At 45.6% G+C, this 27,186-nt stretch overlaps 1 protein-coding gene across 1 annotated transcript in view; it reads right to left on the reverse strand.

Annotated features, from left to right (window-relative positions):
• The window catches only part of FUOM (fucose mutarotase), a 76,146-nt gene that overhangs the window by 37,625 nt on the left and 11,335 nt on the right, over nt 1-27,186 (reverse strand). Inside the window, exon 2 of the mRNA XM_040320764.1 lies at nt 3,446-3,514. Coding sequence (XP_040176698.1) covers nt 3,446-3,514 — 69 coding nt within the window. The remainder of the gene's footprint in view (nt 1-3,445; nt 3,515-27,186) is intronic.

The raw sequence follows: 27,186 nt of genomic DNA on the forward strand, positions 1-27,186 counted from the left end.
ACAGCATCAAAAAGGGTAGAAATGGTATCCTTGAAGTGGATGTAAACTCCATGTATGAAATCTAACCTGGGCACATATATCTGTAGTGTTCACTTATCTCTCTCCAAATCCCCAAGTCCTGTGTCTTCCTGCTGCACCGGTCCTCTGTTATCAGCATGATAATGTCTGACAAGTTCTCTGACACAGGAGATAAAAGCAGTTGTGACAGGGAGGGTGCTATAAATATATTAGCAGAGAGCTTGTCTACTCACAGCACAGCTTTGCAAGTTTTTTTGTTCCTCTGCTAATGTGTGCCTTTTCCTCCAATCAGCTCACACACAGTGTATGTCCACAGATTGCTGAAACAAAAAAACTTCTAACACGTGCACTTTCTAAAGCATATAGAAATCTGGAGACAGCAGATATACGTGTAAAATGTATGTAGGGGGATGTGTTTCATTTGAGGCTGTTTACTTCACTGAGTATAGGTGAGGGTTTACATCCACTTTAAGCTTGGATTAGATTTCAATAGATGGTGATCTGACTCCTCAGTGTCTATATGGATACTCCAGCCTCCATGCCCCTCTGCAGGACAAATACAATTTGTTGTCCCAAATTCATGTACTTGTTTCTAACAGGTACATGAATGTTGGGCAAGCACCACTGTTTGTCATGTGGAGGCACAAGAGCATTCTAAATGAGTGAGAATCTCTTTATAAATTCCCTAGTATGTTTTCTTCCAGAGATTGCTTTTTGTAACATTTGCTAAAGCTTTGTGTAGCAGTACTGCTTGGACCTTAGAAAAAATAGATACACTCTAAATCAGGGGTGCCCAACCTTTTGAAGTGTGAGGACCACTGAAGCGACTTGGTAACCGGCCGTGGGCCAAAATGAGTGGAATGGGCGGATGACAGGTCTGTGTCCAAGCTGCATATGCTGAACAGACATGGACACAGCCCACACTACTCTATGGGCCCTCCAATTCAATCTGCCCAGACAGAATGGGACGGATCACCTTCTGTTTTTCTTTTAGCGGATCGGATTGGAGGTAAGCGGGGGTAAATGGACATAGAGGTGAATAGAGGGTCTGATTGGGTCCTAAGGCTGCTTTCACACTAATGCACTTGTGATTTTCCTGCAGGTTAGCTGCACTTTGCCATAGACTTCTATTATATCCTGCATGTGTGGTGCAATTTCTGAAAGTGCACCAAACCCACAAGTCTATGGCTCAGTGCAGGTAACCTTCAGGTCCACGTGCGGATTAGTTTGAAAGCAGCCTAGTAACCACTGCAAAACAGATATGCCCATATATACACTGTAATTTTGGTAATAAACGTACCTTTAACCACTTAAGACCCGGACCAAAATGCAGGTAAAGGACCTGGCCAGTTTAGGCCGATACGTATTCTTCTACCTATTTTTGGTTGGAGGGACCCCAGAGGCCCAAAAGACCAAAAAAGCAAGGGGGGGCTGGGGGACTATATCGGTACTAGATAAGAGAAAATAAAGTAAAGGGGTAATAGAGTTTAAAAGATATATATCAGTTTATTTAACATAGTATCAAAAAATAGAAGACACAAGTAGTCATAAAATACATCAAAACACAGCAATATAGAACGATGGACATATTGTATGACCAACCTGTGTTGTATGCCCCCCTTCTTCTCACCGCCACCCTGTGTTCAGGGTTTATTCCATCTTGGTGACCTGTACAGTTGGTCGTACAATATGTCCATCGTTCTATATTGCTGTGTTTTGATGTATTTTATGACTACTTGTGTCTTCTGTTTTTTGATACTATGTTAAATAAACTGATATATATCTTTTAAACTCCATTACCTCTTTACTTTATTTTCTCTTATCTAGTACCGATATAGTCCCCCTGCTCCCCTTGCTTTTTTGGTCTTTTGGCCCTCTGGGGTCCCTCCAGCCCTTACTCTATACTAAATTGATCTCCAGGATGATGGTACTATAACTTTCTGTATTTACTACTTACATTAAGAGGCTTATATTTAAATCATACCTAGCGATCAGCGATTTTTTTTGTGACCGCGTCATTATGGCGGACACATCGGACAATTTTGACACATTTTTGGGACAATTGTCATTTTCACAGCAAAAAATGCTATATAAATGCATTGTTTACTGTAAAAATGACAATTGCAGTTTGGGAGTTAACCACTAGGGGGCGCTGAAGGGGTTAAGTGTGACCTCATATGTGTTTTTAACTAGGGGGGCGGGGCTGGACGTGTGACGTCATTGATTGTGTTTCCCTATATCAGGGAACACACGATCAATGACAGTGCCACAGTGAAGAACGGGGAAGCTGTGTTTACAAACAGCTCTCCTCGTTCTTCAGCTCCGGGGACCGATCGCGGGACTCCAGTGGCGATCGGGTCCGCGGGTCCCGCAGCCGCGGAGCTTCGGACCGGGTTGCGTGCACGCGCCCAAGACCCACGGCTGGGCACTTAAAGAGGACGTACAGGTACGTGCTTGCGCCCAGCCGTGCCATTCTGCCAACGTATATGTGCAGGAGGCGGTCCTTAAGTGGTTAATTACAAGCTTCCATTCAGCATTTGGTAACGATTGTGACAGGAGCTGTCGCTATACAGGAAACATCAGCTTATGTGGCTCTGCTCTGCAGCTTCTTGCTTTCTCTACCGCCGGCTTCATTCACAACACTGATGCTCTGGGATGACGGGTCAGCAATCTGCGATCTGGGCTTCTCAAACCACCATCCCAGAGCAGGAGGCCCCGGGCCACATCAGAAGGCTCAGTGGGCCACATGTGGCCCCCGGGCCATTAGTTGGGCACCCCTGCTCTAAATGCTTGTACAAAAAAAAGGATCATGGACTGTACACATCTATGTTGTTTCAAATGCTTTAATAATCACCTTAAGAAATGGTGGATGAGTTTAATGAGGAGGATGAGAAAGCTAAAGCTTACATTTAAAAAAAAAATCACTAATGCCCTGTACACACAATCGGAATTTCCTTTGGGATAAACTCTGACGGATTTTTCTGACGGAATTCCGTTCAAGCTGTCTTGCATACACACTGTCACACCAAAATCCAACTGTCCAGAATGCGGTGACGTACAACACTACGACGAGCCGAGATAAATGAAGTTCAATGCTTCAGAGCATGCGTCGACTTGATTCTGAACATGCGTTGGTTTTTCTCCGTCGGAGTTCCATACAGATGAATGGATTTTCCGATATAATTTTTTTTCATCGAAAAAAAAAGAGAACATATTCTCTTTCTAAGTCTGTTGGAATTTCCGATGGGGCACACACATGGTCGGAATATCCAATGAAAAAATTCCATCTGACTTTTTCCATCGGAAATTCCGACCGTACGGAAATTCCGACCGTGTGTACAAGGTATTACTCTCTAAATAATCTGTTCAACACCAAACAGATGTGCATATTAAAGTAAATCTAAATCACCAAGAAATTAAAATTTACCATCTGCTCGAATAAGTTCTGGTCCAGAACGACTTATTGAGGACACTGGGAAATTGGCATCTGCAAGAACTGAGAAAGAAATGTAAGGATCACAAAAGCATAGAAAATAAATTGGTGTGTATATATATATATATATATATATATATATATATATATATATATATACATATACATACACACTCACACACACACACACAGACTGCTTTACGCAACATAGAGACCATCATTATCTTCCTGGTAGTAAAGCAGTAAACCAAGTACTGCCGTTGGGGGCATTAGACTTGATGAGGAACTTGTCTCTCTGATTCCTGAGTCAGTGGCGGCGCCAGCCACATGCATTATGGGAAGCGCCACGTCCATGCAATCACAAGATTGCAGGCGTGGCGCTTCATTTGTGGGCTTTAGTACCGCCTTGTGGCGCTTACCGAAGCGCCACAGTGTCTGCCCGGCACTCGTAGTATCTATTACTACGGCCGGGCAGTTTGATTGACTAAGGTCATGATGTCACTTCTGGTTTTCTCTCTCTCATTGCGCCCGAGAGAGAGATAAAACCAGAAGTATGAGGAGCAGACTCCTCCATGGCCGCAGCTATTAGAAGGCACCACAACAACGGTAAGTGCTGCTGCCCCTCTAATTCATCTCTTGGCGGTCGTCGGCGGCGGCGGCATTCTGGGAGTTATTGTTCATGTTGTAGTTCTCCATTGAAAACGTGTTCCTCTGTTACAGCGTTGTTCTCTGAATAGGTGAACTGTGCTAAGGAATCCAGAATCATCCATCCGTCTACTGTGGGAATTCAAGGTACTGTTTCTGGACACTTTTACTTATCTGTTCATCTCCACTAGCCCCTTTAAGAGTGGATAAATTCTTCCGCTGATGTTTTTCACGTTTTTTGGGACTAAAGTTTCTCAGTGAGTTTTTTTCTGTTTCCCCTGTGCAACCAGGGAGTTGAGTGTTCCTACTGTTAATTTTTCTGCACTTCTGGATTTTTTTCACACACACATATATATTTTTTTTTTTTTTTTTTCAACGTTTCCCTTTTTTTTGTTGTGTCTTGCCCAGATGCATCACACAGATGGGCCTTATGTCTGCCTAGTACAATATTTAATGTCTGTATGCTATAATATTGGGGTGTGTGGTTCTCTGCATCTGGGCTCCCACCCTTGACCTCCTCCCCTGCACTGTTCTTATCCTGTCTTCATTCTAAACAACACCTTACCTTATGAGTGACCTGAAACGTTTTTCATGGAACGTCCGTGGCCTGAATTCCAAATTCATCTTTTAAAAAAAAAACTTTAATTTTCAGGGGGAATTTCGGCGGCACAACCCCCCCCAATCAGCAAGGTAATGAGGAGAGAAATTGCCACTGCAGCCTCCCCTTAATTACATTCAGGCTTGGAAGGAGCTAGGAGGCAGAGGACTGTGGGTATAATGAAAAACCAGAGGTCGCAGGACCTGCCTTCATAAGTTCCTTTTGCTTCGCATTTCCAACTGCTCATGTCATTATAATGCTTTATTTACATCATTGTTGAATATCACATAATAAGGATTGTTTTTTTTTACCAAGGGCTTGTAATTTTGGTATTTTTACAAGTTCAACCAATTCCAACAACTCTGATAAAGCTCAGAAATGTAAATGTCATTTTTATTTATTGATGGGACAGTTGATGCAATTGATGGGACAGTCGCTGCAATTGATGGTGCAGTCGCTGCAGCAGAGGCTGCAATTGATGGGGCAGAGGCTGCAATTGATGGGACAGTTGCTGCTATTAATGGGACAGTCGCTGCAATTGATGGGGGCAGAGGCTGCAATTGATGGGGGCAGAGGCTGCAATTGATGGGGGCAGAGGCTGCAACTGATGGGGGCAGAGGCTGCAACTGATGGGGGCAGAGGCTGCAACTGATGGGGGCAGAGGCTGCAATTGATGGGGGCAGAGGCTGCAACTGATGGGGGCAGAGGCTGCAATTGATGGGGGCAGAGGCTGCTATTGATAGGACAGTCGCTGCAATTGATGGGACAGTCGCTGCAATTGATGGGACAGTCGCTGCAGCAGAGGCTGCAATTGATGGGGACAGGCGCTGGCTGCATTTGATAGGGAGAGAGGCTGCATTTGATGTGACACAAGCTGCATTTGATGTGACACAGGATGCATTTGATGTGACACAAGCTGCATTTGATGTCACACAAGCTGCATTTGATGTCACACAAGCTGCATGTAGGGGACTCCGATGGGGACACGTGATGTAAGGAGGGACTCCGCTGGGGACACCTGATAGCATCTGGTGGCAGGCGACACGCTCAGGGCTCCCACTGATTCTGCATTATTGTGAGTTGAATGGTTTCATTTTATATTACAATGTAATATAATGTGCTTCAATCATCCTGACACTATAACAACCATGGTGCCGGGATGATTGAAGTATCTTTATCTGCTGATTGTTAAACTTTCTAGAATGCACATATTTCTATTGTTGTGTAGGATCTGGGCCTGCTGTCCCTCTCTCTCGCTCCATCACTCGTTCATTTCAGATGCTAACCACACCACCTTAGAGCTATGCCCACTATTTTGATTAAACCACGCCCATTTCCACCAAGTGGGAGGGGTCAAAAAGGAAGGGCAGGGTCTGGAGCCCCCCATCCTAAAACTTCACCAGCCGCCACTGTCCTGAGTCCACCTACGCACAACCAGATTCAAAACTCCTTGGCTGCAGTGTTTTCTGTGTAACAGATGCTGCAGCAGGAGGGACCTCGCCTGCACTGAGAAAGGGATGTCGATATGGACAGTCCAGTCTCAGTGCACCTCCGCATGCGGTGCTTGCCCCAAATTCATGTACCCGTTTTCAACAGGTACATAAATCTGTCGCCTGCACTGACATTTGTTGAGTGGAGCCATAATGGAATTCTAAAGAGTACTGTATACACCCTTTTATGACTTCCCTTGCACGTTGGGATAATTTAATAAAGCATTTGTGATGCTTTTCTGGTGGTATTGGCCCATTAGAGATTCCTAGACATGTGCAATTCGTTTTGTCTCTAATCGCGGAAATTCGGAAATTCGTTAATTACGAATTTTCGTATTTACAAATTTCTTATTTACGAATTTTCGGACTTCAAAAAATTTTTAATTTACGAATTTTCATATTTCCGTTTTTTTTTTATTTCCTTATTTCGGAAATTCAGAAATACGAAAATTTTTGGGATTTTAGAATTTTCCATTTTCAAATTTTCGAATTTTTCAATTTTCAAATTTTTCAATTTTAGAATTTTTCAATTTTAGAATTTTTCAATTTTAGAATTTTTCAATTTTAGAATTTTTCAATTTTAGAATTTTTTAATTTTCAAATTTTTCAATTTTAGAATTTTTCAATTTTAGAATTTTTCAATTTTAGAATTTTTCAATTTTCGAATTTTTCAATTTTAGAATTTTTCAATTTTAGAATTTTTCAATTTTAGAATTTTTCAATTTTAGAATTTTTTAATTTTTCAAATTTTCGAAATTTTCAATTTTAGAATTTTTCAATTTTCGAATTTTTCAATTTTAGAATTTTTTTATTTCGAATTTTCAAATTTTCAAATTTTCAAATTTCGAATTTTCAAATTTTTCAATTTAAAAAAAATATGAAAATCGAAATTTCGAAAATTGAAAAATTCGAAAATTGAAAAATTCGAAAAATTGTAAATTTCTGAAAATTCTTTTTTTTTTTGCATCTCATTCGTTTTTTCGGAAAATTATTTTTCTCTGTTTTTTGCTTTTTCGGAAATCCGAAAATTTCCCGAATTTACGAAAAAAGCAAAAAATAATTATTTTTTTCTAAATTTCTAAAAAATAAAAAAAACGAATGAAACAAAAACGAAAAAGACGAATTTTTCGAATTTACGAAAAAATAAAAAAAACGAAAATAACAAACGAAAAAAACGATTTTTTTGGCAGTGCACATGTCTAGAGATTCCTGCACCTAATTCATGAAGGCCTTAAAAGGATTAATTAACAGTTTTGATACATATGATAGATTTAAGTAGTTCTAAATTTTCACATTGTGTCACTATAACTGCGTTCAATTTAAAAAAGAATTACTGTCAGTTCATGTCTTTTTATGATCAATTCTGAGTTGGTTTAAAGTGGAACTAAACCCTCATATCCTTTTCAGCCAAGGAAGCTGCCAATCTTAGCCTCTGTTTGATCTGCAACTGCCATTATCAGGGCCACCATCAGGGGGGTACAGGCAGGGGCCTGGATAGCAACCCCCCTTTTTTTTATAAGGGGCCCGGAGGTCCCCGGATAGCACCCCCCCCTTTTTTAAAAAAAAATTATAATATATATATATTATATATATATATATATATATATATATATATATATATATATATATATATATATATATATATTTATACTAGGGATGAGCCGAACATACCCGGGTTCGGTTCGCATCAGAACGTTCGAACAGACCGCGGGTTCGCGCGAACATTTAGAACCCCATTGAAGTCTATGGGACTCGAACGTTCGAATTCAAAAACGATCATTTTAAAGACCAATATTCAATTTAATGTTGGTAAACGTCTTTCAGAACCCGGGTCTTGCCCCAGGGAACATGTATCAATCGAAAAAAATATTTTAAAAACGGACGTTTTTGCGGAGCAGCGATTTTAATGATGTTTAAAGTGAAAAAAAAAAATGAAAAATTCCTTCAAATATCACACCTGCTGTGTGTCTCTAGTAGTGGCACATGTTTAGAAATGTCCCTGCACAACATTAAATTATTATAAGAACAAAGTAATTTAATACTGGTTGCGCACGTGCTGTGTGGGAACAATATCTCGATTATTTTAGGGGTGGTGGGGGGGTGGCATTATCTTTTTGGGAAAGCAAAATTGTAGAAAAAAGGGCACCCCTCAAACATACTGTAATTGTAGCGCAACAAAGAGCCACGTGCAAAGTATTGCATCAAAAATTGTTATTAGGCGCCCTTGTTACACAGGGGCATAAAAATGTGTCCGTAGGCGCAACATAACACTGCAACCCCTCCCAATATCTGTAATTGGAGCGCAACAAGGAGCCACGTGCAAAGTATTGCATCAAAAATTGTTATTAGGCGCCCTTGTTACACAGGGGCATAAAAATGTGTCCGTAGGCGCAACATAACACTGCAACCCCTCCCAATATCTGTAATTGGAGCGCAACAAGGAGCCACGTGCAAAGTATTGCATCAAAAATTGTTATTAGGTGCCCCTGTTACACAGGGGCATAAAAATGTGTCCATAGGCGCAACATAACACTGCAACCCCTCCCAATATCTGTAATTGGAGCGCAACAAGGAGCCACGTGCAAAGTATTGCATCAAAAATTGTTATTAGGTGCCCCTGTTACACAGGGGCATAAAAATGTGTCCATAGGCGCAACATAACACTGCAACCCCTCCCAATATCTGTAATTGGAGCGCAACAAGGAGCCACGTGCAAAGTATTGCATCAAAAATTGTTATTAGGCGCCCTTGTTACACAGGGGCATAAAAATGTGTCCGTAGGCGCAACATAACACTGCAACCCCTCCCAATATCTGTAATTGGAGCGCAACAAGGAGCCACGTGCAAAGTATTGCATCAAAAATTGTTATTAGGCGCCCTTGTTACACAGGGGCATAAAAATGTGTCCGTAGGCGCAACATAACACTGCAACCCCTCCCAATATCTGTAATTGGAGCGCAACAAGGAGCCACGTGCAAAGTATTGCATCAAAAATTGTTATTAGGTGCCCCTGTTACACAGGGGCATAAAAATGTGTCCGTAGGCGCAACATAACACTGCAACCCCTCCCAATATCTGTAATTGGAGCGCAACAAGGAGCCACGTGCAAAGTATTGCATCAAAAATTGTTATTAGGCGCCCTTGTTACACAGGGGCATAAAAATGTGTCCGTAGGCGCAACATAACACTGCAACCCCTCCCAATATCTGTAATTGGAGCGCAACAAGGAGCCACGTGCAAAGTATTGCATCAAAAATTGTTATTAGGCGCCCTTGTTACACAGGGGCATAAAAATGTGTCCGTAGGCGCAACATAACACTGCAACCCCTCCCAATATCTGTAATTGGAGCGCAACAAGGAGCCACGTGCAAAGTATTGCATCAAAAATTGTTATTAGGTGCCCCTGTTACACGGGGGCATAAAAATGTGTCCGTAGGCGCAACATAACACTGCAACCCCTCCCAATATCTGTAATTGGAGCGCAACAAGGAGCCACGTGCAAAGTATTGCATCAAAAATTGTTATTAGGTGCCCCTGTTACACAGGGGCATAAAAATGTGTCCGTAGGCGCAACATAACACTGCAACCCCTCCCAATATCTGTAATTGGAGCGCAACAAGGAGCCACGTGCAAAGTATTGCATCAAAAATTGTTATTAGGCGCCCCTGTTACACAGGGGCACAAAAATTGTGCCTTAGGCCACGTGCAAAGTATTGCATCAAAAATTGTTATTAGACGCCCCTGTTACACAGGGGCAGAAAAATTAGGCCTTAGGCCTTAGGCCACATGCAAAGTATTGCATCAAAAATTGTTATTAGACACCCCTGTTACACAGGGGCAGAAAAATTAGGCCTTAGGCCACGTGCAAAGTATTGCATCCAAAATTGTTATTAGGTGCCCCTGTTACACAGGGGCATAAAAATGTGTCCATAGGCGCAACATAACACTGCAACCCCTCCCAATATCTGTAATTGGAGCGCAACAAGGAGCCACGTGCAAAGTATTGCATCAAAAATTGTTATTAGGTGCCCCTGTTACACAGGGGCATAAAAATGTGTCCATAGGCGCAACATAACACTGCAACCCCTCCCAATATCTGTAATTGGAGCGCAACAAGGAGCCACGTGCAAAGTATTGCATCAAAAATTGTTATTAGGCGCCCTTGTTACACAGGGGCATAAAAATGTGTCCGTAGGCGCAACATAACACTGCAACCCCTCCCAATATCTGTAATTGGAGCGCAACAAGGAGCCACGTGCAAAGTATTGCATCAAAAATTGTTATTAGGCGCCCTTGTTACACAGGGGCATAAAAATGTGTCCGTAGGCGCAACATAACACTGCAACCCCTCCCAATATCTGTAATTGGAGCGCAACAAGGAGCCACGTGCAAAGTATTGCATCAAAAATTGTTATTAGGTGCCCCTGTTACACAGGGGCATAAAAATGTGTCCGTAGGCGCAACATAACACTGCAACCCCTCCCAATATCTGTAATTGGAGCGCAACAAGGAGCCACGTGCAAAGTATTGCATCAAAAATTGTTATTAGGCGCCCTTGTTACACAGGGGCATAAAAATGTGTCCGTAGGCGCAACATAACACTGCAACCCCTCCCAATATCTGTAATTGGAGCGCAACAAGGAGCCACGTGCAAAGTATTGCATCAAAAATTGTTATTAGGCGCCCTTGTTACACAGGGGCATAAAAATGTGTCCGTAGGCGCAACATAACACTGCAACCCCTCCCAATATCTGTAATTGGAGCGCAACAAGGAGCCACGTGCAAAGTATTGCATCAAAAATTGTTATTAGGTGCCCCTGTTACACGGGGGCATAAAAATGTGTCCGTAGGCGCAACATAACACTGCAACCCCTCCCAATATCTGTAATTGGAGCGCAACAAGGAGCCACGTGCAAAGTATTGCATCAAAAATTGTTATTAGGTGCCCCTGTTACACAGGGGCATAAAAATGTGTCCGTAGGCGCAACATAACACTGCAACCCCTCCCAATATCTGTAATTGGAGCGCAACAAGGAGCCACGTGCAAAGTATTGCATCAAAAATTGTTATTAGGCGCCCCTGTTACACAGGGGCACAAAAATTGTGCCTTAGGCCACGTGCAAAGTATTGCATCAAAAATTGTTATTAGACGCCCCTGTTACACAGGGGCAGAAAAATTAGGCCTTAGGCCTTAGGCCACATGCAAAGTATTGCATCAAAAATTGTTATTAGACACCCCTGTTACACAGGGGCAGAAAAATTAGGCCTTAGGCCACGTGCAAAGTATTGCATCCAAAATTGTTATTAGGCGCAACATAACACTGCAACCCCTCCCAATATCTGTAATTGGAGCGCAACAAGGAGCCACGTGCAAAGTATTGCATCAAAAATTGTTATTAGACGCCCCTGTTACACAGGGGCAGAAAAATTAGGCCTTAGGCCTTAGGCCACATGCAAAGTATTGCATCAAAAATTGTTATTAGACACCCCTGTTACACAGGGGCACAAAAATTAGGCCTTAGGCCACGTGCAAAGTATTGCATCAAAAATTGTTATTAGGCGCCCCTGTTAAACAGGGGCAGAAAAATTAGGCCTTAGGCACTGGTGGCGGAGCACAGAAAAACAAAATTTCTTACTAGCTAACAGCATGAAAAGTGAGGAGGAGAAGGATATTCCATCAGCAGCACAACAGGACAGTCACTCAGCATCAGCAGTCTCAAAGGGATCTGATATTTCAACACAAAATTCTTATTCAGTAACATCAGCATCAGGTGCTTGGTAGCCGGTGTTGATCCAAGCCTGATTCATTTTGATGAAGGTCAGTCGATCAACAGAGTCGGTGGAGAGGCGTACCCTGTGATCGGTCACAAAGCCTCCAGCAGCACTGAATGTACGTTCTGAAAGAACACTGGATGCAGGGCAAGCCAGTAGCTCAATTGCGTACTGTGCAAGCTCTGGCCAGTGATCCATCCTCAAGACCCAGTAAGCCAGAGGATTTTCCGTGGGGAAGGTGTCCAAGTCGGATCTTGCCGCTAGGTATTCCCGGACCATGTAAACCAGACGCTGGCGATGGTTGCTGGAACCGGTCAGACCTTGGGGCTGCGGACTAAAAAATTGTCTGAACGCATCGGTCAGACGGCCACCTTCTCCACCGCTCCTTCTCTGACTCACCGAAGCCTCAGCAAGACGTTGTCCAGGGCCAGGTTTTGGTAATCCCCCCGGTTCTGGGAACGCATTGCACAGACCCTTCTGCAAGGCCTCCTGCAGTAGTTTCATCTTCTGCTCCCTCTGCGATGGCAACATAAGATCCGTTACCTTACTCTTGTAACGTGGATCAAGGAGAGTTGCCAGCCAGTAATGATCCCTCTCCTTGATAGCACGTACACGAGGATCCTTACGCAGGCTTTGCAGAATCAGGGAGGCCATGCAGCGTAGGTTTGCAGAGGCATTCGGGGCACAGTCCTCTGGGTCACTGAGGACGACAGGATCCTCAGCCACCTCATCCCAGCCACGTAAAAGTCCACGTGTTCCTTGGGACTGTAAATGATCCCTTGAAGACTGCTGCTGTTGATGCTGAGTGCTAGGCTCCACCTCCATGCTGCTGATACAATCCTCCTCCTCCTCCTCTTCCTCATCCTCCTCCTCCTCCTCTTCCTGTGTTCCAGGTGGGCAAGCAGGAACAGTGTCTGGATAAAGGGGGCCTTGAGAGGTAAGGAAGTCCTCCTCTTCCTCCCTCTGTTCTGCCTCAAGGGCCCTGTCCATTATTCCACGTAGGGTGTGCTCCAACATGTGAATAAGCGGGACAGTCTCACTGATGCATGCACTGTCACTGCTCACCATCCTCGTGGCCTCCTCAAATGGTGACAGGACAGTGCATGCATCCCTGATCAAGGCCCACTGGCGTGGTGAAAAAAACCCAAGCTCCCCTGAGCCAGTTCTGCTGCCATATTGGCACAGGTACTCATTGATGGCCCTCTGCTGCGTGTGCAGCCGCTGCAGCATGGCCAACGTAGAGTTCCATCTGGTGGGCATGTCACAGATTAGGCGGTTCTTGGGCAGGTTGTATTCCCTCTGGAGGTCTGTCAGCCGAGCAGTGGCATTATATGACCTCCGGAAATGCACACAGACTTTCCTGGCCTGCCTCAGGACATCCTGTAAGCCAGGGTACCTGCCCAAGAACCGCTGCACCACCAAATTGAGAACATGCGCAAAACAGGGCACATGGGTGAGTTTTCCACGTCGCAGGGTAGAGAGGAGGTTGGTGCCATTATCGCTGACCACCATTCCAGGCTTCAGCTGGCGTGGCGTCAACCACCTCTGAGCCTGCCCCTGCAGAGCTGAAAGAACCTCTTCCCCAGTGTGGCTCCTGTCTCCCAAGCACACCAGCTCTAGGACCGCATGGCATCTCTTGGCCTGCATTCCTGCGTAGCCCGTCGTACGCCTACGGAGCACGGCTGGTTCTGAGCCAACATCACCACAGGAAGAGGCCACAGAGGAAGAAGAAGAGGAGGGGTGGAGGAGAGAGGTGTGTCACAAGCAGTTGTAGTGTTTTGGAGGCGTGGTGGTGGAACAACCTCCAAAACTACTGTGCCTTGACCTGCGTCCTTCCCAGCTGCCAGCAGAGTCACCCAATGGGCCGTAAAAGACAGGTAACGTCCCTGTCCATGCCTGCTGGACCATGAGTCAGCGGTAAGATGCACCTTACCACTGACCGCCCTGTCCAGCGAGGTATGGACATTGCCTTCCACATGCCGGTAGAGAGCCGGAATCGCCTTCCGTGAAAAAAAGTGGCGTTTGGGTACTTGCCACTGAGGTACTGCACATTCCACAAACTCACGGAAGGGGGCAGAATCTACCAACTGAAAAGGTAGCAGTTGAAGTGCTAGCAATTTTGCTAAGCTAGCATTCAACCGCTGGGCATGTGGATGGCTGGGAGCGTACTTCTTTTGGCGCTGCAGCAGCTGGGGCAGGGAAATTTGTCTGGTAATATCAGTAGATTGGCCGGATGTACTACCACTACTACGTTGTGACACACCTATTTCTACACCTTCGGTGCAGGCTGCAGAGAGGACTAGGGGTCTAGTGGGGTTTGAGGTCACAGAAGGGCAAGGGGAGGACCGCTTTGGTCTTTGGTGTGGGTCTTTCTGGTATGCCTGCCAACGAGCTGCATGGCAGGTCGACATATGTCTGGACAAGCATGTGGTGCCCAAGCGGGTGATGTTTTGGCCACGCGAGATACGCTTGAGACATATGTTGCAAACAGCAAAGGTAGCATCTGATGGACAGGTTTCAAAAAAGGCCCACACCAAAGAACTTTTGCTGTACCGTTGAGACACAGCAGCGCCACGTAATGCAGTTGGTGTACTGCCCTTAAGCTGACCCCTGGAGGGCTTCCTGCCTCTTTGAAGATGTGCCTGTGCCTCGTCCTCTTCCTCCTCCTCCTCTCTCCTACCAGGCACGCAGGTAGAGTCAATGACCTCATCATCCCCTCCCTCCTCATCATCACTGGCGACAACCTGGCAGTATGCTCCAGCTGGGGGAACATCACTCCCAGATTGTTGTCCCTCTCGGCCACCCCCTCTCCCTGGGCTCACATCAATGCCTTCCTCTATCAGTGTTCCGTCATCGGAGTCTTCAAAACGCTGTGCATCTTCAGCTAGCATGTACCCAACACTGTGTTGAAACAGTTCGGGGGACTCCTCAGGAGGACACGGTGGGACTAGGGAAGGATTGTGTGATCCCATTGTGCAGAGGGTAGAGGACGCCTTGGCAGCTGCTTTGCCAGACAAACTATAATCAGTCTGTGTGAGAGAGGATGAGGAGGATGAGGACGGCTTGGTCATCCACTCAACTAATTTCTCAGCATGTTGAGGCTCAACACGGCCAGCTCCCGAAAAGAAGGACGAGCGGCCACGGCCACGTGCTGAAGAGGATGCACCACATCCATCACCAGCGTTACCTCTAGATGCAGAGCCTGCTTGCCCTCGTGACTCTCTGCCTCTCTTTGTCCTTCCAGCCATAGTTATGCGTTCAGGTGTTATGTAACAAAATAGTCGCTGTCACACCAACTGCGTTCAGATGGTATTAAACAGCAACCACACAGTAAGAGCGACTTCGCTCAAGTGTAAAGTAACAAAATAGTCGCTGTCACACCGACTGCGTTCAGATGGTATTAAACAGCAACCACACAGTAAGAGCGACTTGGCTCAAGTGTAAAGTAACAAAATAGTCGCTGTCACACCGACTGCGTTCAGATGGTATTAAACAGCAATCACACAGTAAGAGCGACTTGGTTCAAGTGTAAAGTAACAAAATAGTCGCTGTCACACCAACTGCTTTCAGATGGTATTAAACAGCAACCACACAGTAAGAGCGACTTGGCTCAAGTGTGAAGTAACAAAATAGTCGCTGTCACACCAACTGCGTTCAGATGGTATTAAACAGCAACCACACAGTAAGAGCGACTTGGTTCAAGTGTAAAGTAACAAAATAGTCGCTGTCACACCAACTGCTTTCAGATGGTATTAAACAGCAACCACACAGTAAGAGCGACTTGGCTCAAGTGTGAAGTAACAAAATAGTCGCTGTCACACCAACTGCGTTCAGATGGTATTAAACAGCAACCACACAGTAAGAGCGACTTGGCTCAAGTGTAAAGTAACAAAATAGTCGCTGTCACACCGACTGCGTTCAGATGGTATTAAACAGCAACCACACAGTAAGAGCGACTTGGTTCAAGTGTAAAGTAACAAAATAGTCGCTGTCACACCAACTGCTTTCAGATGGTATTAAACAGCAATCACACAGTAAGAGCGACTTGGTTCAAGTGTAAAGTAACAAAATAGTCGCTGTCACACCAACTGCGTTCAGATGGTATTAAACAGCAACCACACAGTAAGAGCGACTTGGCTCAAGTGTAAAGTAACAAAATAGTCGCTGTCACACCGACTGCGTTCAGATGGTATTAAACAGCAATCACACAGTAAGAGCGACTTGGTTCAAGTGTAAAGTAACAAAATAGTCGCTGTCACACCGACTGCTTTCAGATGGTATTAAACAGCAATCACACAGTAAGAGCGACTTGGCTCAAGTGTAAAGTAACAAAATAGCCGCAGTGACACCAACTGCCTTTAGTTGCTATTAAACAGCACGCACGCAGTAATAGCGACTGCGGTCAAATGCGATTTAACAGCACACACGCAGTGACACCAACTGCCTTTAGTTGCTATTAAACAGCACGTACGCAGTAATAGCGACTGCGGTCAAATGCGATTTAACAGCACGCACGCAGTGACACCAACTGCCTTTAGTTGCTATTAAACAGCACGCACGCAGTAATAGCGACTGCGGTCAAATGCGATTTAACAGCACGCACGCAGTGACACCAACTTCCTTTAGTTGCTATTAAACAGCACGCACGCAGTAATAGCGACTGCGGTCAAATGCGATTTAACAGCACGCACGCAGTGACACCAACTGCCTTTAGTTGCTATTAAACAGCACGCACGCAGTAATAGCGACTGCGGTCAAATGCGATTTAACAGCACGCATGCAGTGACACCAACTGCCTTTAGTTGCTATTAAACAGCACGCACGCAGTAATAGCAACTGCGGTCAAATGCGATTTAACAGCACGCACGCAGTGACACCAACTGCCTTTAGTTGCTATTAAACAGCACGCACGCAGTAATAGCGACTGCGGTCAAATGCGATTTAACAGCACGCACGCAGTGACACCAACTGCCTTTAGTTGCTATTAAACAGCACGCACGCAGTAATAGCGACTGCGTTTCTGTGCAATTCAATAGCCCAGTTGCATTAACAGCGACTGCGCTTCTGTGCAAATAAATTGCACACGTGCAGTAACAGGTAATGCGTCTGTGTGTGCAATTAACTAGCACACGTTAAATAACACAGAATAATTATATTTAAAGTAAATCCCTAATGCAGGCAATACAACACGTTAGAGCGCTGCATGTAGAACAATCTCCTGCCTGATAGATAAACTAGCTGAGCTGTACAGTTTATAAATATATTGACAACGCCTAAGGATGTGAATATATTCTCTACAAACTGTACTTTTAACTATACTGACTACACTTCCTACTCTATCTATCTTTCTATCTATCTATCTATCTAGTTAAGACACTGTGTCTCTATCTCTCTCTGTCTGACTGACTGATCTTCTCTAGAACCGCCAACACACTACACTAGGCAGCCGTGCAGGCTGCCTTTTATAGTGGGGGGCGTGTACTAATCCCCCTGAGCCATAATTGGCCAAAGCCACCCTGGCTTTGGCCAATTATGGCTCTTCGTTTTTTGAGCGCTGTGATTGGGCAAGCATGCGGGACATACAGCATGCTTGGCCAATCATCAGCGCTCAACGCCCCAGTGAATTATGGGACGTTTAGTGTCATTCGAATTTGGCGCGAACGACCCGTTTTGTTCGATTTTCGACGAACGATCGAACGACCGATGTTCGATTCGAACATACGTTTGAATCGAACGCGGAGCTCATCCCTAATATATACACACACACACACATTTTTAAAAAAAAATTATATACATTTTTTTGTTTTTATTAAAGGGCTCAGAGGTCCCCAGGGCCACAGATGGCTACCCCCTTTTATTTTTTTTAGAATTTCATATAATATATATATATATATATATATATATATATATATATATGTGTGTGTAACGGAATGGCCCGTGACAACCAGAGACTTTTGAAGGATGAGGCATACTCCTGTGCCAGCGTCACTAATAACCCTTGTGTCTGGGGTCATCCTGTGTCCCTTTTGGGCATAAGGTGACTGAGAAATATTAATTATAAATTACATGAGATGGGACATTACTGTTAATTCATGTATTGAGCCAGGAAATAAGGGACATATGTTGGATTGTTTTAGCAGGGACAGTAATCCACAATACATTCCTTAATGTCTGCAAAGAACTAATATTGTGACTCTTCCGGTCAATAATGACTCATTCCTCTGTGTAGCACAGGCTGTTGAGATGGTAATTGAGTCTGCTCCAAGACCTTTCATTAAGTATGCTAATACTGTTTTATGTGTGGAATGTGACTTCTCAGCTGTAGTAATTAGGTCATGTTAGATCGGTGCCCAAAACGTCTGCCATTGAAATGTGTATTCTGCAGGTGAATCACTTATTGTCGGAGACGGAATGTCTGGGGAATAATTAGCTCAACGGGATGTCATTGTCTAAGAGAGTGTGTATTGAAGTGATGTGTGGGTGGAGAGTTCTTTGTTCCTTTGATTACTGTAATATGTTGTCCTGCATATAAGACTGAGAGTTACCATTAAAAGTGTTCATACATTTTGACTCAGAGAACAGAACTTGTCTCGTTATTTCTGGGGAAATGGGATGTCCGATGTCTGCTAGATTGTGGAGTGTCAGATAAGCTGTCGTGACTGATGGAAGGGAAATCGTAAACGGTGGTGACCGTTACAGTGGTGGCAGCAGTCTGATGGTTCCATCGTCAGAAGGACGGCTACAAGGACACAGGACAATGGAGACGCTGTATGAACTGCTGAAGCTCTTCCCTCAAGGACTTACTGGAGAGCCGGGGCAGACCGGCCAGCAACCGTTAGGCTGCATTCACACCTTGGCGTATATACGCCTGAAGCGCGACGCTCGTGCCGCTGGAGGGGCGAATTTCCATTGATGTCTATGAGATGGTTCACATCTCACGCCGTACGCCTGCCGCCTGAAAACAAGTCCCGGACCCTTTTTTTCAGGCGGCATTGGCGTTCGGCCTTATTGCAGAGCTTGTCCAAATGGATAGAGCTGAAAGGCCCAGCATAACAGAAAGGCCCAGCATAACAGACAGGACACCCGAGGAAGAATTTTTTGACCGGGCTGTTAAATGTGGACTGGCACAGTATGGACCTAATCCTCCACCGGAGATCATAGACCGGGTTATAGCAGCTGTGGATGCAACTTGGCTACATCAAAGAGGTGCTGCAGCAGCAGAAGCAACAGCAGCACCAACTGAAGAGAGAGGAGGAGAGGTACAGATGCCAATCGCCATGGAAGTGGAGTTCCAGGGAGCTGGGGCAGTTGGCCCCTCTCTCCAGCAACAAGCTGAGGTGGTAAAGCTTTTACTCCCAGCGGAATCACTGGCAGCGGGGCAGGATGCTGCTGACCGCTGCACATCACTGCAGCTTGAGCTGATATCAGGGGATGGGACTGTGGTCTCCCCTCACAGCAACCCAGCAGAAGAGCTGGCAACAGAGCAGAGTGCCACAATCCTCTGCTCTCAACTAGCAGGAGATTGAGTTCCTGTGGAAGTGGATGGGACTGTGGTCTCCACTCAAAGCAACCCAGCAGAAGAGCTGGCAACAGAGCAGAGTGCCACAAGCCTCTGCTCTCAACTAACAGAAGAGGGAGTTCCTGGGGTAGTGGATGGGACTTCAGTCTCCACTGGTATACCCCAGGGATGGGGGGCAGTTGGCTCAGATCCCCAACAGCATGATGGACTGAGCCCAGTCACCCTGTCTTCTCTCCAGCGGCTGAAAGGACTCCAGGGAGAAGGGCCAGTCCAGGCCTCTCCCCAGCGGCAGGCATGTTCTCTGAGAGAGGCAGAGGTTGGCTGGGTGAGTAATGCTCTGCTTGGAGCAATTTATTTGGGGTACGGTATGGATACCAGCATTGGAGGACTGGAACTACTGACTAACTTCGGAGTCAACCCGTTTGGGGTTCCCTCCTGTGTCAGTCTCCCACCGAAAGGGGAGAGATGTATCGGAATGGCCCGTGACAACCAGAGACTTTTGAAGGATGAGGCATACTCCTGTGCCAGTGTCACTAATAACCCTTGTGTCTAGGGTCATCCTGTGTCCCTTTTGGGCATAGGGTGACTGAGAAATATTAATTATAAATGACATGAGATGGGACATTACTGTTAATTCATGTATTGAGCCAGGAAATAGGGGACATATGTTGGATTGTTTTAGCAGGGACAGTAATCCACAATACATTCCTTAATGTCTGCAAAGAACTAATATTGTGACTCTACCGGTCAATAATGACTCATTCCTCTGTGTAGCACAGGCTGTTGAGATGGTAATTGAGTCTGCTCCAAGACCTTTCATTAAGTATGCTAATACTGTTTTATGTGTGGAATGTGACTTCTCAGCTGTAGTAATTAGGTCATGTTAGATCGGTGCCCAAAACGTCTGCCATAGAAATGTGTATTCTGCAGGTGAATCACTTATTGTCGGAGACGGAATGTCTGGGGAATAATTAGCTCAACGGGATGTCATTGTCTAAGAGAGTGTGTATTGAAGTGATGTGTGGGTGGAGAGTTCTTTGTTCCTTTGATTACTGTAATATGTTGTCCTGCATATAAGACTAATGCCGCGTACACACCATCACTTTATGTGATGAAAAAAAACGACACTTTCTGTGAAGTAAAAAATGACGTTTTTGAAACTTCAATTTTCAAAGACGAAGTTGCATACACACCATCGTTTTCTCACAATGATCTTGCAAAGTCAGGTTACGTTCCACCACGTTTTACCATTGAAGCTAGCTTCTGGGCATGCGTGGATGAAAAAACGTCTTAGAAAACGACGTTTTTTGCTACACACGGTCAATTTCTGTGAGGTAAAAAGTGCACTTTTGAAAAACGACACATAAAATTGAAGCATGCTTCAATTTTTTTCTGTCGTTTTTTTAGAAGACATAAAACGACGTTTTTGCCCACACACGGTCAATTAAATTGACGTTTTTGAAAATGACGTTTTTTTCCATCGCAGAAAGTGATGGTGTGTACGCGGCATGAGAGTTACCATTAAAAGTGTTCATACATTTTGACTCAGAGAACAGAACTTGTCTCGTTATTTCTGGGGAAATGGGATGTCCGATGTCTGCTAGATTGTGGAGTGTCAGATAAGCTGTCGTGACTGATGGAAGGGAAATCGTAAACGGTGGTGACCGTTACAGTGGTGGCAGCAGTCTGATGGTTCCATCGTCAGAAGGACGGCTACAAGGACACAGGACAATGGAGACGCTGTATGAACTGCTGAAGCTCTTCCCTCAAGGACTTACTGGAGAGCCGGGGCAGACCGGCCAGCAACCGTTAGGCTGCATTCACACCTCGGCGTATATACGCCTGAAGCACGACGCTCGTGCCGCTGGAGGGGCGAATTTCCATTGATGTCTATGAGATGGTTCACATCTCACGCCGTACGCCTGCCGCCTGAAAACAAGTCCCGGACCCTTTTTTTTCAGGCGGCATTGGCGTTCGGCCTTATTGCAGAGCTTGTCCAAATGGATAGAGCTGAAAGGCCCAGCATAACAGAAAGGCCCAGCATAACAGACAGGACACCCGAGGAAGAATTTTTTGACCGGGCTGTTAAATGTGGACTGGCACAGTATGGACCTAATCCTCCACCGGAGATCATAGACCGGGTTATAGCAGCTGTGGATGCAACTTGGCTACATCAAAGAGGTGCTGCAGCAGCAGAAGCAACAGCAGCACCAACTGAAGAGAGAGGAGGAGAGGTACAGATGCCAATCGCCATGGAAGTGGAGTTCCAGGGAGCTGGGGCAGTTGGCCCCTCTCTCCAGCAACAAGCTGAGGTGGTAAAGCTTTTACTCCCAGCGGAATCACTGGCAGCGGGGCAGGATGCTGCTGACCGCTGCACATCACTGCAGCTTGAGCTGATATCAGGGGATGGGACTGTGGTCTCCCCTCACAGCAACCCAGCAGAAGAGCTGGCAACAGAGCAGAGTGCCACAAGCCTCTGCTCTCAACTAACAGAAGAGGGAGTTCCTGGGGTAGTGGATGGGACTGTGGTCTCCACTCAAAGCAACCCAGCAGAAGAGCTGGCAACAGAGCAGAGTGCCACAAGCCTCTGCTCTCAACTAACAGAAGAGGGAGTTCCTGGGGTAGTGGATGGGACTTCAGTCTCCACTGGTATACCCCAGGGATGGGGGGCAGTTGGCTCAGATCCCCAACAGCATGATGGACTGAGCCCAGTCACCCTGTCTTCTCTCCAGCGGCTGAAAGGACTCCAGGGAGAAGGGCCAGTCCAGGCCTCTCCCCAGCGGCAGGCATGTTCTCTGAGAGAGGCAGAGGTTGGCTGGGTGAGTAATGCTCTGCTTGGAGCAATTTATTTGGGGTACGGTATGGATACCAGCATTGGAGGACTGGAACTACTGACTAACTTCGGAGTCAACCTGTTTGGGGTTCCCTCCTGTGTCAGTCTCCCACTGAAAGGGGAGAGATGTATCGGAATGGCCCGTGACAACCAGAGACTTTTGAAGGATGAGGCATACTCCTGTGCCAGTGTCACTAATAACCCTTGTGTCTAGGGTCATCCTGTGTCCCTTTTGGGCATAGGGTGACTGAGAAATATTAATTATAAATGACATGAGATGGGACATTACTGTTAATTCATGTATTGAGCCAGGAAATAAGGGACATATGTTGGATTGTTTTAGCAGGGACAGTAATCCACAATACATTCCTTAATGTCTGCAAAGAACTAATATTGTGACTCTACCGGTCAATGATGACTCATTCCTCTGTGTAGCACAGGCTGTTAAGATGGTAATTGAGTCTGCTCCAAGACCTTTCATTAAGTATGCTAATACTGTTTTATGTGTGGAATGTGACTTCTCAGCTGTAGTAATTAGGTCATGTTAGATCGGTGCCCAAAACGTCTGACATAGAAATGTGTATTCTGCAGGTGAATCACTTATTGTCGGAGACGGAATGTCTGGGGAATAATTAGCTCAACAGGATGTCATTGTCTAAGGCCCCATACACACGGGAGGATTTATCCGCGGATACGGTCCAGCGGACCGTTTCCACGGATAAATCCTCTCGAGGATTTCCGCGGATTTCTATGCGATGGAGTGTACTCACCATCGCATTGAAATCCGCGCCGAAATCCTCTGGCGATGACGTGTCGCGCGTCGCCGCGATTATGACACGGCGACGTGCGCGACGCTGTCATATAAGGAATTCCACGCATGCGTCGAATCATTACGATGCATGCGGGGGATCCCTTCGGACGGATGGATCCGGTGAGTCTATACAGACCAGCGGATCCATCCGTTGGGATGGATTCCAGCAGATAGATTTGTTTGGCATGTCAGCAAATATTCGATCTGCTGGAATCCATCCCAGGGGAGAAATATCCGCGGAAACAGATCCGCTGGAGTGTACACACCATAGGATCTATCCGCTGAAACCCATTTGCTGGGATTTTTCAGCGGATGGATTCTATCGTGTGTATGGGGCCTAAGAGAGTGTGTATTGAAGTGATGTGTGGGTGGAGAGTTCTTTGTTCCTTTGATTACTGTAATATGTTGTACTGGATACAAGACTGAGAGTTACCATTAAAAGCGTTCATACATTTTGACTCAGAGAACAGAGCTTGTCTTTTTATTTCTGGGGAAATGGGATGTCTGATGTCTGCTAGATTGTGGAGTGTCAGATAAGCTGTGACTGATGGAAGGGAAATCTGTAAACGGTGGTGACTGTTATAATTTATATTTCTAGTCTTTCAAAATTCCATATCAGTATCTGCCTACCCCAGAACAAAACTCCTCAGCTGATGCACCCACCTACAGTGAATTGTAAAAGTATTCATACCCCTGAAATTTTCCACATTTTGTCATGTTACAACCAAAACATTTAAATGTATTTTATGTGATAGACCAACACAAAGTGGCACATAATTGTAAAGTGGAAGGAAAATGATAAATGATTTTCAATTTTCTTTTTTACAAATAAATATGTTATAAGTGTGGCGTGCATTTGTATTCAGCCCCTTTTACTCATAGGCTGTTTTCACACTGAGGCGCTTTGCATGCCGCTATTGCACTAAAAATAGCGCCTGCAAAGCGCCCAAAAAAAGCCGCTTTCTCTGCAGTGGTGCACTGGCAGGACGGTAAAAAAAGTCCGGCCAGCCCCATCTTTGAGGCCAAAGTGCCCCTTCCTATTGAAATCAATGGGCAGCGCCTCCAAACTGCCCACAAAGCGCCGCTACAGATTTTAAACCTTTTCCGACCGCTAGCGGGGGTTAAAAGCACCCTGCTAGTGGCCAAAAATCACAGCAAAAACGACGGTAAAGTGCTGCTAAAAATAGCGGCACTTTACTGCCAACGCCCACGACGCCTCAGTGTGAAAGTACCCATACTCCTAACTACAATCTATTGAAACCAATTGCCTTCAGAAGTCACCTAATTAGTAAATAGAGTTCACCTGTGTGTAATTTAATCTCAATATACAGTGATGAAAATAAGTATTTGAACACCCTGCTATTTTGCAAGTTCTCCCACTTGGAAATCATGGAGGGGTCTGAAATTGTTATCGTAGGTGCATGTCCACTGTGAGAGACATAATCAAAAAAAAAAAAATCCAGAAATCACAATGTATGATTTTTTTAAAGCGGGGGTTCACCCTATATAAATTTTTTTTTTTTTTTTTTTCCTCTAGCATTAAATTTGGCATAGTAGCGCGAGCTACAGTATGCCTGTCTGTATTTTTTTATCCCCGTACTCACTGTGTAATTGTATATTGAAGATTCCGGGGAATGGGCGTGCCTATGGAGAGGGAAGGTGATTGACGGCCCTGGCACGTCACGCTTCTCCGTAAATAGCCGAAATAGGCTTGGCTCTTCACGGCGCCTGCGCATAGCCTGTGCGCAGGCGCCGTGAAGAGCCGAGACCTACTCCGGCTGTCTTCGGGGAGCGTGACGTGCCAGAGCCGGCCGTCAATCATCCTCCCTCTCCATAGGCACGCCCATTCCCCGCGGGCAGTCGGATTCTTCTATGTACGATTACACTGTGAGTACGGGGATAAAAAAATACAGACAGGCATACTGTAGCTCGCGCTACTATGCCGAATTTAATGCTAGACTGTTGTTAAGGAGGGTGAACCACCGCTTTAACTATTTATTTGTATGATACAGCTGCAAATAAGTATTTGAACACCTGAGAAAAACAATGTTAATATTTGGTACAGTAGCCTTTGTTTGCAATTACAGAGGTCAAACGTTTCTTGTAGTTTTTCACCAGGTTTGCACACACTGGAGGAGGGATTTTGGCCCACTCCTCCACACAGATCTTCTCTAGATCAGTCAGGTTTCTGGGCTGTCGCTGAGAAACACGGAGTTTGAGCTCCCTCCAAAGATTCTCTATTGGGTTTAGGTCTGGAGACTGGCTAGGCCACGCCAGAACCTTGATATGCTTCTTACAGAGCCACTCCTTGGTTATCCTGGCTGTGTGCTTTGGGTCATTGTCATGTTGGAAGACCCAGCCTCGACCCATCTTCAAAGCTCTAACTGAGGGAAGGAGGTTGTTGCCCAAAATCTCGCAATACATGGCCCCGGTCATCCTCTCCTTAATACAGTGCAGTCGCCCTGTCCCATGTGCAGAAAAACACCCCCAAAGCATGATGCTACCACCCCCATGCTTCACAGTAGGGATGGTGTTCTTGGGATGGTACTCATCATTCTTCTTCCTCAAAACACGGTTAGTGGAATTATGACCAAAAAGTTCTATTTTGATCTCATCTGACCACATGACTTTCTCCCATGACTCCTCTGGATCATCCAAATGGTCATTGGCAAACTTAAGACGGGCCTTGACATGTGCTGGTTTAAGCAGGGGAACCTTCCATGCCATGCATGATTTCAAACCATGACGTCTTAGTGTATTACCAACAGTAACCTTGGAAACGGTGGTCCCAGCTCTTTTCAGGTCATTGACCAGCTCCTCCCGTGTAGTCCTGGGCTGATATCTCACCTTTCTTAGGATCATTGAGACCCCACGAGGTGAGATTTTGCATGGAGCCCCAGTCCGAGGGAGATTGACAGTCATGTTTAGCTTCTTCCATTTTCTAATGATTGCTCCAACAGTGGACCTTTTTTCACCAAGCTGCTTGGCAATTTCCCCGTAGCCCTTTCCAGCCTTGTGGAGGTGTACAATTTTGTCTCTAGTGTCTTTGGACAGCTCTTTGGTCTTGGCCATGTTAGTAGTTGGATTCTTACTGATTGTATGGGGTGGACAGGTGTCTTTATGCAGCTAATGACCTCAAACAGGTGCATCTAATTTAGGATAATAAATGGAGTGGAGGTGGACATTTTAAAGGCAGACTAACAGGTCTTTGAGGGTCAGAATTCTAGCTGATAGGAGGCGCATGCGCGGAGGGGTCCAAGATGGCCGCGTAAGCTAGGAGCTCCGCTCTGCCTCAGCTCCACGTCAGCCCCAGCACCGGATTCACGGCGGTGCCAAGATCCCCGAGGGTCTGATTCGATTGGGGAACGCTCGGTCGAGCCCCCCATGTACAGCGGAGCGGTCCGGAGGGGCCTGGGGGCGAGCCACGCGGCGTTGGAAACTCAGGCCGATTCCAAGATGGCGGCCGCGCCTCAGCTACAATTACCTCACACAGGTGGAAGCGCTGACTTGAGGCAAGTGATCGCCCCTGCTACCTTAAACTTCCCTCCTATGCTGGCCCAAGGCTCACCAGGCTCCCTGGCACCTTTAGCAGCCACCTCAGGTCCCCAGTCAGACTCCCCACTGGTCCACTACACTGGCCCTGCACAGGGGGCAACACAGGCCTCACCAGTCTCCATGGCTGCTGGTCACTCAGAATCTGAGATACCTCAGAATGCGGGGGAGCTCTTTTTGAAGTTCTCTGAACTACTTGAACGAGGACTAGCCCAAACAGCAGTTAATATTACCAAGGAAATACATGCTGACTTCCAGAATCTGGGCTCCAGGATGGAGATTATAGAAAATAAATTGGACATCACTATATCCAGAACTAACCAGAACACTGACCAAATACAATCACTTCAGGAGCAACTGGACGTGGCCCTTATTAGAATTGACGACCTCGAGAATCGTTCCAGAAGGGACAATTTTAGGGTGAGGGGTCTCCCTGAGTCCGTTACAGATATCCCTAAAGCTATCCAGGACCTCATCAAAAGCATGATTCCCTCTATTGCATCTCACAAGCTGGA

The sequence above is a fragment of the Rana temporaria genome, chromosome 8 (genome assembly GCF_905171775.1).
Source record: "Rana temporaria chromosome 8, aRanTem1.1, whole genome shotgun sequence".
Classification (NCBI taxonomy): domain Eukaryota; kingdom Metazoa; phylum Chordata; class Amphibia; order Anura; family Ranidae; genus Rana; species Rana temporaria.